At 41.8% G+C, this 14,274-nt stretch overlaps 1 protein-coding gene across 7 annotated transcripts in view; it reads left to right on the top strand.

Annotated features, from left to right (window-relative positions):
- Positions 1–72: 72 nt before the first annotated feature.
- LOC125278708 (filamin-A-interacting protein 1) overlaps positions 73–14,274 on the top strand; it is a 39,834-nt gene continuing 25,632 nt past the window's right edge. Inside the window, exons 1-3 of one of the 7 annotated variants that reach the window (XM_048208046.1) lie at positions 75–304; positions 630–758; positions 3,149–3,401. Coding sequence is in view for 2 of the 7 variants with exons in the window: in XM_048208043.1 (XP_048064000.1) it covers positions 238–304; positions 706–758 (120 nt within the window). In the remaining 5 variants the exon portion in view is untranslated. Of the gene's footprint in view, positions 305–629; positions 759–2,817; positions 3,402–14,274 lie in introns of those variants that run through there. The other 6 variants (XM_048208047.1, XM_048208043.1, XM_048208042.1 and 3 more) reach the window with 6 other exon arrangements.

Below are 14,274 nucleotides of genomic sequence, written 5' to 3'. Positions count from 1 at the left end.
CGCACGCTTCGGATAGACTCGGGAAATGTAGTTCTTCGCGAACGCGCCGCCATATTGTGTGTATGTGATTACGCGGTTGACTGATGTGTTTCTCTTACTTTTTGTTTTCTTTTTAAAGTCAGTCTAAAGATAAGACCCGGTAAGCAACCGGGAGTGAATGTAAAAGACGAACAGTTTCCTTAAATTAACTTTAAAATAGTTAAATCCCTGTTTAAAGTTCGTCTTATTTGCATAAACATGCCGTTGCTTGAGGTATTGATGGCATCTGAGGAAGATAAACATGATATGGACATTATATCTTCAGGTACTCCTTTTACTACTAAATAAAAAGAAACAAGAGTGATGAAAAGGTAGAAAGATAACCCCTAAAATAGCAAATGCGGCCTTTTTGAGTTTTGGATATCAAAGCGGCCAGTAGAGTGCGCTGTTTTGCACTGTTAACTCTAATTGGATGGTCAACCAAATGACAATGAAATTTCTGTCTAAATTAGCTCCTTATCTGATGAATGGTTCTTCTGTTCATTAATCTACATGGTATAACTCTCTAAATTGAAATAATATGCAGGAATGCTTCAGTGCCGCCCACAGTCACTGCTGAAGATGATGTAAACTGATGTTTTGTGTTGTAGATTCACAGAAAAGCAGCATTTATGTGACCAAGATTGACAGATTTACATCTGTGGGTGATGCTGTGCATATTCTGAGGTTTTGTCATAACATATTGCACTTGTTCTGGACTTCTCTGCCAGTTCATTCAGGTAACAAACACTCATGTATCACGGTTCACTTTCACAAAAGTACTGTGACAGTAATGTTGTTGTTTCTGAAAGATTGATTAAGGTGTGTACCATTTGATCTTTACCACATGCAAAAACAAAACATGATAATGCCATGGTATTTTTGTTAGTGTAAATAATCAATTTAATTTGAATTATAGATATATAGTTCTGTGAATTAAAGGGTTAGTTCACCCAAAAATGAAAATAATGTCATTTATTGCTCACCCTCATGCCGTTTTACACCCGTAAGACCTTCGTTAATCTTCAGAACACAAATTAAGATATTTTTGATGAAATCTGATGGCTCAGTGAGGCCTCCATAGGGAGCAATGACATTACCTCTCTCAAGATCCATCACTAAAAACATATTTAAATCAGTTCATGTGAGTACAGTGGTTCAATATTAATATTATAAAGCGACGAGAATATTTTTGGTGCGCCAAAAAACAAACAAAATAATGACTTATATAGTGATGGCCGATTTCAAAACTGCATTCAACTGCTTCAGGAAGCTTCAGAGCATAATGAATCAGCGTGTCGAATCATGATTCGGATTGCGTGTCAAACCACCAAACTGCTGAAATCACGTGACTTTGGCGCTCCGAACCGCTGATTCAATACACTGATTCATTATGCTCCGAAGCTTCATGAAGCAGTGTTTTGAAATAAGTCGTTATTTTGGGGTTTTTTTGGCGCTCCAAAAATATTCTCATTGCTTTATAATATTAATATTGAACCACTGTACTCACATGAACTGATTTAAATATGTTTTTAGTACATTAATGGATCTTGAGAGAGGAAATGTCATTGCTGGCTATGCAGGCCTCACTGAGCCATCGGATTTCAACTAAAATATCTTAATTTGTGTTCTGAAGATGAATGAAGGTCTTACAGGTCTGGAACGGCACGAGCGTGAGTAATAAATGACAGAATTTTCATTTTTGGATGAACTAACCCTTTAAAGTGATTCAAACAGCTGAGCAATAAATGCATGTTTTGAAGTGGAAGACAACAAGTGTTGTTGACAAACAGCTTTACAGTAGGAACTGAGCTGTAAACACAAGCCTGTTTAAATGACTCTGTGACATTTCTGACACTTCTGTGTCAGTGTTTGTCATGATCTGCTGTCACACTTGTGGCACTTTTGTAAGACTTTGCCAAAAGTCAGGGAATAACTGTCTCCCAACTGATAGTTCTGCTTGTTTTACATAGTCAGAAATATTTGATCATGTTTATTTTGTTTTCAGCTTAGTGAACGAATCTCACAAAACCATGTCTCAGTAACAGTTTACCCCAAACTCAAAAGCAAAAAAAGAAAGATGAAAGAATTTACAAATCAAATGATGCCTATTTTAAATGATCATTATCATAAATCAGAAAAAATCTCATTCTTGTTCCTATAATGCATCAAGATATTTCACTTTTCCATTTAGGAATTTCCAATATTACTGTAATACAGTAAAAAAAAAAAAAAATAATAATAATAATAATAAAATTATTTTTATTAATTAAATATATAATTTATTTTTATTTATTTATTTATTTATTTATTTATTAAATCAGTATGAATTAATGGAGCATAAATTAAGCTATATAAAAATAAAATATACATTTTGCATCAAGATAATAAACTCTAAAATGTATTTTTTATATATATTTTTTCATTTTTATTTAGAATAAATTAAATGCAGAACAAAAAAATGCTACCAGGATGCATAAATATTTTACTTTTTTTGCATTATAGTAATGAGAATTTGTGGGTAAAATGTATTTAATTGCATTGTCACAATTTAAAAGAAATCTTAAATGAATGAATAATTCATTAATTAAAATAATTAACAGCCCGAAGATATGCTTTTATTTTTTTATGGAAAAAATGAAAAATTATATATATATAAAATTACTTGTATATACAATATGTATTGATTTTTGTGATGCAATCTGATATATGTTCTTGACACATTTTGTAAGGTTTTGTAATATTAGTTTTGCTCCCCAGTGTTTGATTTACCTCAGATAGAAAGTTCATTTCTTTCCCAGCAACTGCTTGGGTAGTTATGACAGTCTTTTCCTCATTTGGCGGAATACCGTGGTCCAGCTGTCAGCAGGGTTCACAGACGTCTGTTTCAACCCCCTCAGCTGCTAAACACTACGAGAGACTGAGCGCATGAGTTAAAATTAGCTCTTAGTCAACACACGGCTTCACGGGTCAGGACATAAAGGACTTTGGGGTCTCTCCAGACAGTCTAAACTGTCTCTGTCTACCGTCTTTCCCTTCATCCAGGACATTGAGAAAGCAAAAGAAGTGAGCTGGAGTGATACCAACAAGATCCCTTCTTATTGGTCATTCTCTATCTCTCTTTTCTCAGTCGTTCTGCTCGCTCAGACTTGGATAGAGGACAATACAGTTCTCACAGACCGCTAGTGCTAGGACAATCTCTGTAGGAGCAGAAGACAACGTAAAGGCAGGACCGCAAGAAGGAGCGTCTTTGTGATGGTTTATTCCAGGAACAGATGGACATTAAAGTGGACGTTTCTTTTGACACGCTTTTAAAGTCTTCACTGACTTTGACACAAAGTCATCTGTGAACTGATACCTGTAACTTGGGACCATATAAAAAGGTATGTTGTGCAATTTTTATCAGCAAAATATTTGTACTGGAATAATTTTTACTATAATATATATATATATATATATTTTTTTTTTTTTTTTTTTTTTATATATACATTAAATATATTTTGTGTTTTATATATAATTATTTGATAACATATATATATATATATATATATATATATATATATATATATATATATATATACATACTGTGTATATATATACTGTATATATAACAAAAATTAATGTAATTAAAAGTGAAAATGTAAAAGGAAAAAATGTTCAAAAATTATTTATTAAGTTATTTTATATATAAATATATTATTACATTTTATATATATATATATATATATATATATATATATATATATATATATATATATATATATATATATAGTTTATTACAATTGTTGTTATCACTTTGGCCAACCAACAAATCTACATATATAAATGATATATAGTGATAACAATTATAATAAACTATATATATATATATATATATATATATATATATATATATATATATATATATATATATATATATATATATATATATATATATATATATGTGTGTAAACAGTTTATTACAATTGTTGTTATCATTTTGGCCAACAAATCTATCTGTAAATCTATATATATTTACACATCTACATATATTTACACATTTTATTACAATTTTTGATACCAAAATGATACTTTTAGTTTTGTGTTCAGATTTGTTTTTTACTGTTTAAATTTAGCTGAAAAGCTTATAATCAACAGGTTCTTTTAGTGTCAACACATTTCTACATTTCTAAGCAGTCGACTTAAGCATTTTTGCCTGGCATATGATGAATTGGATAAAAAAAACCTTCAGATTTTTGTTGAAGAAGGGACTCGAGCTATATCTAGAGACTTGGCGTTAGGAACTTTTAACTTGTGCTAGTAAGAAACCACCTAACAAATAGATAAAGCCACCCAGAACCCTTTAACACCAGAAAAGCAATGCACACACGCGAGTCAATGACCTCTCACATCTCTTGCAGGAAGTATCAGAATCTAGTTTTATTTGTGTTTATGTGCATGCATGGTGACCATGTAACTGAGAGGTTTGTTCATCTCTGACTTCATTGTGAGTAAGGGCAGCTTTCAGGAAGCGCTTCATCAGATTGCACTTAGCGATTCCATTTCCTACTGAAGGAGTTCCTCTGACACGGGCCCAGGGGAGCCGACTGGCAACGTTACAGCGCTTTGAAGTCGTCAGTGACAGAGATGATGTCTTAAATCAGCCTGTGTGACTCAGTATTCTCTCTGGACTTTAGGATCTGTCTAAACATTTCAGTCCACATGTGGGTGAGCAGAAGGAGAAGAGATGAAGTCCAGAATGCTTGTGTTTAGACTCAGTTTTGCAAATAATGTTGGAATCTGAGCATGCGAGTTGTCATAATGTGACAGCACCATGCAATAACATGGTACTTTGATATATATACAATGGTACTGAATGATTTCTGTATTCATATACTATCAGTGCACTATTATGGTCACTTGGGAAGATGTGGCAGCAGTTTTTGAAACCAAAACACAGGAATGATCGGCCCAGTATTTCCTTTGAATCATCGGCCGCAGTTAGGGTCTGAACTAATGACCTAAAGCGCTGCGATAAGACACGGTACATGACATCAGCGCTCTAATTCTGCACCGCCATGTGAGAAACAACAACAAGCTTCCACTGCTACTTTTGGTGCCTGTCGTCGTCATGGCAACAAAACAGAGGCTGTTTGTTTAGATGGTTTGTTTAGTTAATTGACATGTGTTTAGTTTATTTTGAACAAAAAGCATGCAGGTTCTAAATGTCGTCATAGATGTTTATTGAGTTTACTAAAACATACACATGGTATACAAAGTATTTGTGAAGTACTTTGGAGAACCATGTAAATACCGTGTACTTGTCAGTACTATGGTATTTATCAAAGAACTATGACTTTAGGACATGCAGCATGGTAAATACCATGGTATATGAATGTATAATTTTCTACAATGGCATATGTTAAGGAACCTTGGTAATACTATAGTTTTGGACATGTACCTTGGTAGTACCATGGTATGCTTTGAAGTATTATATAAATACTTGTATGGTACCATGACATTACCAAAGGTCATGATAATACCATGATATATGAATATGGTGATCATTGAGTACCGCAGTTTATATCAAATTACAATGGTATCGGTGTGTTGGGGAATGTACTATGGTGGTATTTGTATTTCCTATACATTACTGTTCAAAAGTTTGGGGTCAGTCTAAGAAATTAATACTTTTATTCAGTGAGGACACGTTAAATGTGTGTAAAGTGATAGTAAAGACATTTATAATGTTACAAAAGATTTCTTTTTCAAATAAATGCTATTCATCAAAGAATGACACAAAAATATGAAGCAGGACGACTGTTTTCAACAATGATGATAATCAGAAATGTTTCTTGAGCAGCAAATCATCATATTAGAATGATTTCTGAAGGATCATGTGACACTGAAGACTGGAGTAATGATGCTGAAAATTCAGAGGAATAAATTACATTTTAAAATGTATTCAAATAGAAAACAGTTATTTTAAACTATATTTTTGATCGAATAAATGCAGCCTTGGTGAGCAGAAGAGACTTCTTTCAAAAACATGTAAAAAAAAAAAAAAATCCTCAAACCTTTGAATGGTACTGCAATCCTTCAGTATCTACATCTATTTTCACAAGATGTAATATAAGTCTCTGGTGTCTCCAGAATGTGTCTGTGAAGTTTCAGCTCAAAATACCCCACAGATCATTTATTATAGCTTGTCAAATTTGCGCCTATTTGGGTGTGAGCAAAACACAGCATTTTTGTGTGTGTCCCTTTAAATGCAAATGAGCTGCTCCTCCAGAAGAGGGCGGAGCTTTAACAACTCATGCTTTGGTTGCCCAACAACAACAAAGTTGGAGATTCTCACACAGCCAAAACGACTAAAGTGTTCAGCCTTACATTGTTCAAACCGGAGTCGACACTGATGGAGAGACTCAGGAAGAAGTTGCAACTTTTAGAATGAAACTGGACGTTTCTGAATGGTTAGTGGATAAATTTATGTAGTTGCTGTGGAGTTGATTCAACTCATCGACTAGCATGTGTCGTCATGTTTGTGCAAATCCAACGTTAATTTGACCCTCGTTTGTGAAGCAGTCCGGCGTAAAATGACGGCATGTCAACAACACTCTACTACAACAACTCTTCCTCTTCTCTAAAGCAGCCCAACATGGCCACACCCCCTTTGTTGTGTGTTCTCGGGGGCGGGGTTTATGTAAATTTTAGGGTTAGTGATGTCACCAACCCGGAAAGAAGCTCATTGTAGTCCCTACCAGCCATTTGTTGTAGTCCTTAAACAGAGAATTCTGTAAAAGAAAATATCTCCCTTTACATTGAACTTGAGCGTCGTAACTTTGCAGATTGTTTATGCTCAAACAGCAACATTACACACTAACTAAAGATAAAAAAGTGAAATCATAATCAACCACCCCTTTAAAGTACCATTGTCTGATATCATCACTTTACTATGGTACTGGCACAGTTAGAGTAGTTAGTTGTAATTTAGCAGTCACATAGGAATCTGCTAGAATAAATCTGCAAAAGGCCCGTTATAAACACAGAAAGTGAGGCGTGTTTATTTTTAAAGGAGTTTTTGGTTGCGTATGAGCACTGAAATCGGCATGTGTAAAATTTCAACTCTTCACCTGTTAGTACTCAAGCTGTACAGCCTCAGTCTTCACTCCTTCTGGAAGGGTGTGTGTCTCTAAAAGTGACACAGCCGTGGGACGCAGGATTAACATTATATCATTACAGCTAAAGCAGACTCTGTGGTGAGGTCATCTCTCTGCTGCAGCCCACACCTACTGTCAGAAAAAACACGGCAGCGAGCCAAAAGCATTACTGCAGACGCTGAGAGATCTGGGGTCGCTCATGGCTTGGAAAAACTCCTCCAAATGATCAAGCAGAACCCTTGGAAATCTTTTTTTCCTGATGGATTAGCTGTGACATACTACTAGTTGATGATTAGTTTATTCTTTAAGGTCACTATGAAATTGACCATTCTTGTTTTTTAAGGATTATTGCATTGTTTATTATAAATAATGCATCTGTGCATATCATTATTTTTTTTAAATTCATGTGCCTCATATTCTTTAATAGCTTCTCCCTCTTGCTGCAACCTGTCACTCACATGAGATCCACCAATAACAAACCACAACCAAAAATCAAGCCCCGCCCTACATGTCATGATTGATTACAGGAAGCAAATGCAAGTAACGCCGTTTATTGAACAACAAGCAGTAACAGAAACACAGTCAATGAGAACGTGCAGGCTACAGGTAGGCGCAGGGACTGAGATGGTCGGCTGGTGACGTGGCGTGGTGACTGAAGAGTGGCGGTGAGATAAATCCAGGATCCAGACAAAAGACAAGGCACGAAGACAGTAATCCACAGAAGACGACGAACAACTGGGACTCCGGTCAGGAACAGACGAGACAACCACGAACAGGACACCAAACAACGATCTGACAATGGAGACAGGAATGAGGTGAGTATTAAAGGACTGAGGGAATGAGCAGCAGGTGGGGAGAGTGATGGGTGGCAGCTGGGTCCAATAATCACCCACGTGGCCTGGGCACACCCACAAACACACTCGCACACAAACACAAACACACCCACTGCTGTCATAACACAGAGCACGCGACAAGAAGGAAACAATGCATCTGCGAACCGTGACAGTACCCCTCCTCCTAGGAATGCCTCCTGGCATTCCCCGACTCCCTTACCTGTCGATTGTAATCATCGATAAGGGTGTGATCCAGAATGTCCCTGGCAGGAACCCAACTCCTCTCCTCCGGACCGTAACCTTCCCAGTCCACCAAGTACTGAAATCCGCGTCCCCTCCGCCTAGAGTCCAGAATGCGATTTACCGAATAAGATGGTTCCCCATCTATGAGACGCGGCGGTGGGGGAACCGGGGCTGGCGGATTAATCTCAGAATGAAAAACAGGTTTAATTTTGGAGACATGGAAGACGGAATGAATCCTCCTGTACACTGGAGGAAGTTTGAGGCGGACTGCCACCGGACTAATGATCTTGGTGACAGTGAACGGGCCAATGAATTTTGGAGCAAGCTTCTTAGAAACGGGTCGGAGAGGAATATCCTTTGTAGAAAGCCACACTTTTTGACCGACGACGTAAACCGGAGGCCTTGACCGGTGGCGATCGGCCTTGGCCTTGGTGCGTTCCCTCACTTGGAGGAGAGTCTCTCGGGCTCTCGTCCAAGTTCGGTGGCACCTCTGGACAAAGGCGTGGGCAGAGGGGACCGCGACCTCGGATTCCAGACTGGGAAAAATAGGTGGCTGGTAACCTACACTGCATTCAAACGGAGATAGGCCCGTGGACGACACTGGTAAAGTATTGTGTGCGTACTCCACCATTGAGAGTTGTTGACTCCAGGAGGAAGGATTCTTGGAGACCATACATCGCAACGCTCGCTCCAAATCCTGATTGGCTCTCTCAGTCTGACCATTGCTCTGGGGGTGAAACCCCGACGACAGACTAACAGTCGCCCCCAGCAATCTACAGAATTCCTGCCAAAATTTGGAAACGAATTGGGGACCCCTGTCAGAGACCACGTCTACCGGGAGGCCATGAATCCGAAAGACGTGGTCAATGATCGTAACCGCTGTCTCCTTGGCTGAGGGTAATTTGGGCAAGGGAATAAAATGAGCCGCCTTCGAGAACCGGTCCACTACGGTTAAAACAACCGTGTTCCCTTGGGAGGGTGGGAGGGCGGTCACAAAATCTAGCGAGATATGGGACCAGGGTCTCGAAGGGACTGACAGCGGTTGAAGTAACCCATCTGGGGCACGATTGGAAGTCTTACCAACAGCGCAGACTGAGCAAGCCAAGACAAAATCGCGAACGTCACGAGCCATGAGAGGCCACCAGAATCGTTGCTTAACCAAAAACTTAGTTCGACTGACTCCTGGATGACATGCCACGTTGGAACAATGACCCCACTGAATGACCCTGGACCGTAATCCCTCCGGCACAAATAATCGGTTTGGTGGGCACTCGGGCGGAGGCGTTACCCCTTCTAGAGCCGACTTGACTCTCGATTCGACCTCCCATGTGAGTGTGGAGATAACTAATCTCTCGGGAAAAATACACTCGGGAGTAGACGGGCGTTCGGAACGGTCAAAAATACGAGACAAAGAGTCGGGTTTGATGTTTTTGGAACCCGGGCGGTACGAGAGAGTAAAATCAAAACGTCCGAAAAAAAGTGCCCACCGAGCCTGCCTGGAGTTCAATCTCTTGGCAGTTCTGATGTATTCTAGGTTCTTATGATCGGTCCAGACGATAAAGGGTACCCCAGAGCCCTCTAACCAGTGGCGCCATTCCTCCAACGCTAACTTGACTGCCAGCAACTCTCGATTACCAATGTCGTAGTTACTTTCGGCGGGAGATAAACGATGAGAAAAAAACGCGCACGGATGCATCTTATCGTCCGCGGAAGCACGCTGGGACAACACTGCACCTACCCCCACCTCTGATGCGTCAACCTCCACCACAAACTGCCGTGATGGATCAGGGGCAACGAGAATGGGGGCCGAAACAAAGCGAGCCTTCAGTTTGGCAAACGCAGCCTCAGCTGCGTCTGACCACCTGAACGTAGTTCTGGGGGAGGTCAAGGCGATCAGAGGTGAGGCTAGTTGGCTGAAGTTGCGAATGAAACGCCGGTAAAAATTGGCGAACCCCAGAAACCTCTGTAGGGCCTTACGGGAATCTGGATTTGGCCAATCCACCACAGCCTTAACCTTCTCAGGGTCCATGCGTACTCCCTCAGTCGACACGATGTACCCTAGGAAAGGAACAGACTGTGCATGAAAAACGCATTTCTCCGCCTTGACAAAAAGCCCATTCACTAACAACCTCTGAAGCACTCGTCGAACGTGCTGTACGTGTTCCTGGAGAGATGAGGAAAAAATCAATATGTCGTCCAGGTAGACATATAAGAACTGATCGACCATATCTCTCAGCACGTCATTAACGAGTGCCTGGAAGACCGCTGGGGAGTTGGAAAGCCCGAACGGCATGACCAAGTATTCAAAGTGCCCCCTAGGGGTGTTAAAGGCGGTCTTCCATTCATCACCCTCCCTGATGCGGACCAAATGATAAGCATTCCTTAAATCCAATTTTGTGAAGACGGATGCTCCCTGCAACCTCTCAAAGGCTGAAGACATTAACGGCAAAGGATAGGTATTCTTTACCGTAATGTTGTTCAACCCCCGGTAATCAATACAAGGTCGCAGGGAACCATCCTTCTTCCCCACAAAAAAGAACCCCGCCCCGCTGGAGAAGAGGAATGGCGAATGAACCCGGCTGCTAGTGAATCAGAAATATATTTCTCCATAGCCTCTCTTTCGGGGACCGAAAGTGAATATAACTTGCCTTTAGGCGGAGACTTCCCTGATACTAGATCTATGGCACAGTCGTAGGGACGATGCGGAGGAAGAGAAGCAGCCCTGGACTTACTGAACACCTCCTTCAGGTCCTGGTACTCAATGGGCACGGTAGACAGATCCACTGCTTCCTCCTGTAAAACAGAACCAGAAACAGACGAACAAGCAGAGACAAGACAAGACTTATGACACTCCTCACTCCAGGCCACAATGGAATTCTGGACCCAGTCTACCCGGGGGTTGTGTTTGGTGAACCAAGGATGACCAAGGACGACGGGGGTGTGAGGGGAATCAAAAATAAAAAACTTAATCCGTTCCGAATGGTTGCCAGCGGTGATGAGGGTGAGATCTTCAGTTTCGTGAGAAATGGTGGGAAGGCTCTGTCCGTTGAGTGCGTGAACAGCGATTCTGTCGGTGAGTGGTTTGAAAGGAATGTGGAACTTGGTGGCGAAAGATTGGTCCATGAAGTTACCTTCTGCCCCAGAATCCAGAAGTGCGTTGCAGTTGTGAAAGTGATGCGACCATCCCAATCTCACCGGGAGGAGGGTGGATGTGGTTGAGGACTTTCCAGCGGAGATCCCACCCGACAGTAGCCTCAAACTTACTGCCGGGCTTGCCCTTTTAACGGGCAGTTGTAAGCGAAATGGCCCGCCTTGCCACAATATAAACAAAGTCCTTGGGACCTCCGCCTCTCCCGCTCCTCCCGGGAAAGCCGAGCTCGACCCACCTGCATGGGCTCATGATCTTGAAGGGGACTGACCGTGTCCCCGCCGCTGGACCTCAGGACTTCCTCACTCCTGTGGGCTGGACTTCTCCGCTCGGCCCTGGTCAGCCGAGCATCCACCCTGAGCGCCAGGTCGACAAGACCATTAAACGTGGTGGGGAGGTCCAGCGTGTAGATCTCCCTTTGGACACGGTCAGCCAACCCATGCAGGAACATGTCCCACTGCGCCTCCTCGTTCCAGTGACACTCTGCCGCCAATGTACGAAATTCGATGGAATAGTCAGACACCGACTTCTCTCCTTGGCGTAGTTCCGCCAACTGTCTGGCGGCTTCTCTCCCCGCGACTGAGCGGTCGAACACTCTCTTCATCTCTGCGGAGAGTGACTGGAACGAGGTACAGCAGGGGTCTTGGTTCTCCCACACCGCCGTTCCCCAGAGCGACGCCTTCCCCGTCAAAAGCGTCAGTACGAAAGCCACTCTGCTTTGTTCGGTGCTGTAGGTGCGGGGCTGCAGAGCAAAGTGCATAGTACAATGAGTCAGAAAAGCTCTGCAAAATCCTGGTTCACCTGAATAAGCTTCGGGTACAGGGAGACGAGGCTCCGAAGCGGCGACGCTCGCTGGTGTGGGTGGGGAAACGGCCGGTGTGGGCGGCGCAGCGGGGACACGAAGCAGCTGGACTTGCTGGGTGAGCTCGGACACCTGCGCCACGAGAGCCTGCACGGCTCTTCCCGTCTCGTTGAGGTTTCTCTCCTGCGACTCCATTCGACGAATGCTGCTGTTGACGAAATCCTCCAGCGAAGACTGCTGAGTGCTTGCTGCTTCCGTAGCGAGGTCAGATCGTTCTGTCATGATTGATTACAGGAAGCAAATGCAAGTAACGCCGTTTATTGAACAACAAGCAGTAACAGAAACACAGTCAATGAGAACGTGCAGGCTACAGGTAGGCGCAGGGACTGAGATGGTCGGCTGGTGACGTGGCGTGGTGACTGAAGAGTGGCGGTGAGATAAATCCAGGATCCAGACAAAAGACAAGGCACGAAGACAGTAATCCACAGAAGACGACGAACAACTGGGACTCCGGTCAGGAACAGACGAGACAACCACGAACAGGACACCAAACAACGATCTGACAATGGAGACAGGAATGAGGTGAGTATTAAAGGACTGAGGGAATGAGCAGCAGGTGGGGAGAGTGATGGGTGGCAGCTGGGTCCAATAATCACCCACGTGGCCTGGGCACACCCACAAACACACTCGCACACAAACACAAACACACCCACTGCTGTCATAACACAGAGCACGCGACAAGAAGGAAACAATGCATCTGCGAACCGTGACACTACATTTGTTCTTGTTTGCGAAGCCGTTTCATTCGGATACACGTCACAATAGGGAACAAAAGACTAGCACAACTTCAGCCTTTAATCCAAAGTGATTTGAGTACACCTAAATCTCCCTGAGTAGGTTAACATGAGATCATAATTGATGCTCTTCTTCACTTTATTAATACTTGTTCCTGGTCTTATTGTGCACAGTTATTTATTATTTTTTCAGCAAAAAGAACAATAGAATCATCTGTTAGTGTGATAAAATTACTCATGCTGCGATACACGAGTTTAATCGCTTTAACTAATTTCCTCCGTCCTCTGTTTTACTGTACGTGGGAAATGACATCATCATCCTCCCATCAGAAAGGCATCTGTTCATCTGGTCATTCGTCCACTGTGACCGTCGATCGGAGCAGAACCATACGGCCGTAAGAAAACATGCTTATCAGTAACATGTACTCATCGATCACAGGCAGGCAGGACAAAAGCGCGCGCTGTGATATGAATGACTCCCAGAGCGTGTATGAAGCTAGCGCTGAAGTCATTACACAACGAGTGTTTCTCATTCTGGGTCAGCAGATGTCTTTCTGAAGGAGGTGATTTTGAAGGAGCCGTTTGTTCAATGGAAAGAATGTTCCAGATAGCAGAGCTATTTCTGAGAAAAGGCTTGTCGTTGCATCGCTGCCGCAGCCTTTGGGTCATACCATGGGTCATTCTTACTGCCGTTTGTTTCTGAAACATTTTTATTATTATTATGTTGACTTGACAAGGTCTGTTTGTCTGTCTATCTGTCAATCTAACGTTCTATCTATCGTTATATCGTTCTATCTGTCAATCATTCATTCTATGTATGTATGGATATATGATCCATCCATCCGTCCATCCATCGTTCATTTGTTCTGTGTATCTATCCATCCATCGTTCATTCGTTTTATCATCTATCCATCCACCATCCATCCTTCATTCATTCTATGTATCCATCCATCATCCATCCATCCATCCATCCATTCATCATTCTATCTATGTCACGATCACCTGTGAGAGTGCCTTCAGCCTCTAGAGGGCACTCCTTCCCGGACTCATTGTTTCACTCATTTCATGAACTACATTTCCCATATACACTCCCTGGACTAATTACCATTCATCATTGCACCCAGCTGTTTTGTGTTTGTTAATTAGTGTTTGTCTATTTAATCTCAGTTGTGTCTGTCCCTGGTTGTGGTTCGTTGTATTTGTTACGTGCACTGTTTATATCTCTGGCTTGTTGTTTTGTGGACTGATTACCTGGATTTTGACCTCTTGCCTGCCTTGGATTACGTTTCTGGACTCC

Source organism: Megalobrama amblycephala, linkage group LG11 (genome assembly GCF_018812025.1).
Source record: "Megalobrama amblycephala isolate DHTTF-2021 linkage group LG11, ASM1881202v1, whole genome shotgun sequence".
Classification (NCBI taxonomy): Eukaryota; Metazoa; Chordata; class Actinopteri; order Cypriniformes; family Xenocyprididae; genus Megalobrama; species Megalobrama amblycephala.
Note: the sequence above shows the minus strand (reverse complement) of the source record. Positions and strands in the feature narration are given on the sequence as shown.